Source organism: Rhea americana, unplaced genomic scaffold (genome assembly GCF_003343005.1).
Source record: "Rhea americana isolate MKP2758 unplaced genomic scaffold, rheAme1 scaffold_77, whole genome shotgun sequence".
In the NCBI taxonomy this organism is placed as follows: domain Eukaryota; kingdom Metazoa; phylum Chordata; class Aves; order Rheiformes; family Rheidae; genus Rhea; species Rhea americana.
Window position 1 is genome coordinate 1,714,687 of NW_028186945.1, and position 2,359 is coordinate 1,717,045.

Genomic DNA, 2,359 nt, shown 5'->3' on the forward strand with positions numbered 1-2,359 from the left:
GCGCGCACATGGCGATGTTGTGGTTCATTGCTGGGGGGCGGGCTCCGAGCAAGCTGTGCCGCAGCTGGCTGCCTCCGCAACGTCTCCGGAGAAACTTTGGAGCGTCTTTTATTATTATTTTTTTTTATTAAAAAAATGCGTCGCTACTTTGCAGGCTGCCTAAACTCCCTGCACCGCGGCGTGTGCGGTCAACTCAGAGGCGGCCACACGACGCCAAGCGTTTCCCGAGTGGGAAACCCTCCGGCAAAGGCTTCACAGCAAGCCAACTGCTTGTAATTACGCGTGCGGGAATTACTTCGGGTTTATCCCCGTCCCCTTCCCCACGATGCAAAGGGGGAAGCCCGATGTACGGGGAGGTCCGAACACCACGCGCGTTACGCAGCCGGCAGCGTTGCTGGAAGTACCTTGCGAGGCTGCAGAACACGGTCGCTTCTCCCCAGAGTAAATCCACTTGCCAGCTTCAGAGCCCGGGCGGCGCCGAGCCCAGAGCCCCCTCCTCCACTCCGAGAGTCGCCTCAGGCTTCGTACTTACTCGGCCGGACCCGGTTCGGGCTCGGAGCTCCCCGCCGTCTTCTTTTAAATCCGAGAAGAAAAACCGACACGGCGGTTTTCTGCATAGGGTGGTTTATTTTTACCGATGCTACTCGGGCAGACAACGTGGTTTACAGCGACCACAAGCAAAGATCTGCAAACCCCAAGTCTACCTAGAATGACGGAAGGGAGGGAGGCGGCAGCGCCGGCGCCCGGGAGCCGCCCCGGCGAGGCGAGGGTGCCCTGGTCCCCGCCGGTCCCCGCCCCGGGCCGGGCCGGGCCGGGCCGGTGGGCGCAGCCGCTCGGGGCTCGCCGGGAGGCGGCTGGGTGCCCGGCGCCCCCCCGCCGGAGCGGGGGCCGACCCGGAGGCCACACACTTCAGCGGGGAGGGTAGGAGGATGGAGCGAGTGGCAGGAGCCCCCCGGCCCGGCCCGGCCCGGAACGGCGGGTTCACCGCCTGCAAAATTTGCACTTGATAATTTTCTTAAAAGCACTTTGGAAGTCTTTGTTGAAATAGGCATAGATGATGGGGTTGAGGAGGGAGTTGGAGTAACCCAGCCAGTTGATGACTGCCCCCAGCCACTCGGGCATGTAGCACTTACTGTCACAGAAGGGCAGGACCAGCGCCACGATGAAGAAGGGCAGCCAGCAGAGGATGAAGGTGCCCATAATGATGCCTAGGGTCTTGACAGTCTTCCTCTCCCGGGACAGAGCCATCCTCCGCTTGGCCTCCGTGTTCTTCTCGTTGCGCCGCTCGAAGGCGGGCGCCGGCGGGGAGCCGCCCGCCTCGCTGGGCAGCGGCAGGTGAGTCTTGCAGGAGCTGTTGCAGGGCCGCACCTCGATGATCTCCAGCGCAGCCCCGTCCTCGCCCCGCCGCACCGCGCCGTTGACACAGGCGGCGGGCTTGGGCTCCGCAGTCCGCCGCCAGCCCCTGCCGGGCTCCCCGTTGCTTTTCCGCTGCAGGGCGGCCGGCGAGAGGGGGAGGCAAGTGTCGGAGGTTTGCTTCTTCTCCGCTTTCTTGACGGTCTTGCGGATCCTGAAGCGGGCCGCCCTGAAGATGCGGCCGTAGAGCACCAGCATGAGGAGCAGCGGGATGTAGAAGGCGCCGAAGGTGGAGTAGATGGTGTACCCATGGTCCTTGCTGATGGTGCAGGCGTCGGGGTCCGAGCGGTCCTCGGGCGTCCTCCAGCCCAGCATGGGCGGGATRGATATCAAGAAGCCGATGAGCCAGGTGAGGCTGATGAGCACGGCGGCCCGCCGCGGGGTCCGCTTGTTGACATAGTCGATGGGGTCCGTGATGGCCCAGTACCTGTCCAGGGCGATGGCGCACAGGTGCAGGATGGAGGAGGTGCAGCACAGCACGTCCAGGGAGATGAAGATGTCGCAGGTGACCTGCCCCAGCGTCCAYTTGTTCAGCACCTGGTAGAGGGCCGCCATGGGCAGCACCAGCACGGACACCATGAGGTCGGTGACGGCCAGCGAGCCGATGAGATAGTTGGCCACGTTTTGCAGGGAGCGCTCCAGGGCGATGGCCGCGATCACGCAGGCGTTGCCGCTCACGGCGCACAGGATGAGCGTGCCCAGGAGCAGCGAGGTGAGCAGCTGGTAGCCCAGGGTCACCTCGGCCAGGCCGGGGCCGCCGGCCCCCTCGGGGGAGCGCTCTGGGGAGGTAGTGTTGTTGGACACATCCATGCCGGGCGGGGGGGCCGCTTCAGGAGACGGACATGGGCAGAGGCGCCGGTCACTTGTGGGCTCCCCTGGCAGGAGGCATCGCCGCCCCGTGCGCTTTGGCCACGCTGGGCCCCCCCCCCGCCGCCCCTCCCGCCCC

General features: G+C 65.3%; 1 protein-coding gene across 1 annotated transcript; it reads right to left on the reverse strand.

Moving 5' to 3' along the window:
• Positions 1 to 922: 922 nt before the first annotated feature.
• Positions 923 to 2,277, reverse strand: HTR1A (5-hydroxytryptamine receptor 1A). The gene has a single exon (XM_085322344.1). It carries the CDS (start codon positions 2,221 to 2,223, stop codon positions 982 to 984), a length of 1,242 nt encoding a protein of 413 aa, XP_085178470.1. The 5' UTR covers positions 2,224 to 2,277; the 3' UTR covers positions 923 to 981.
• Positions 2,278 to 2,359: the final 82 nt, after the last annotated feature.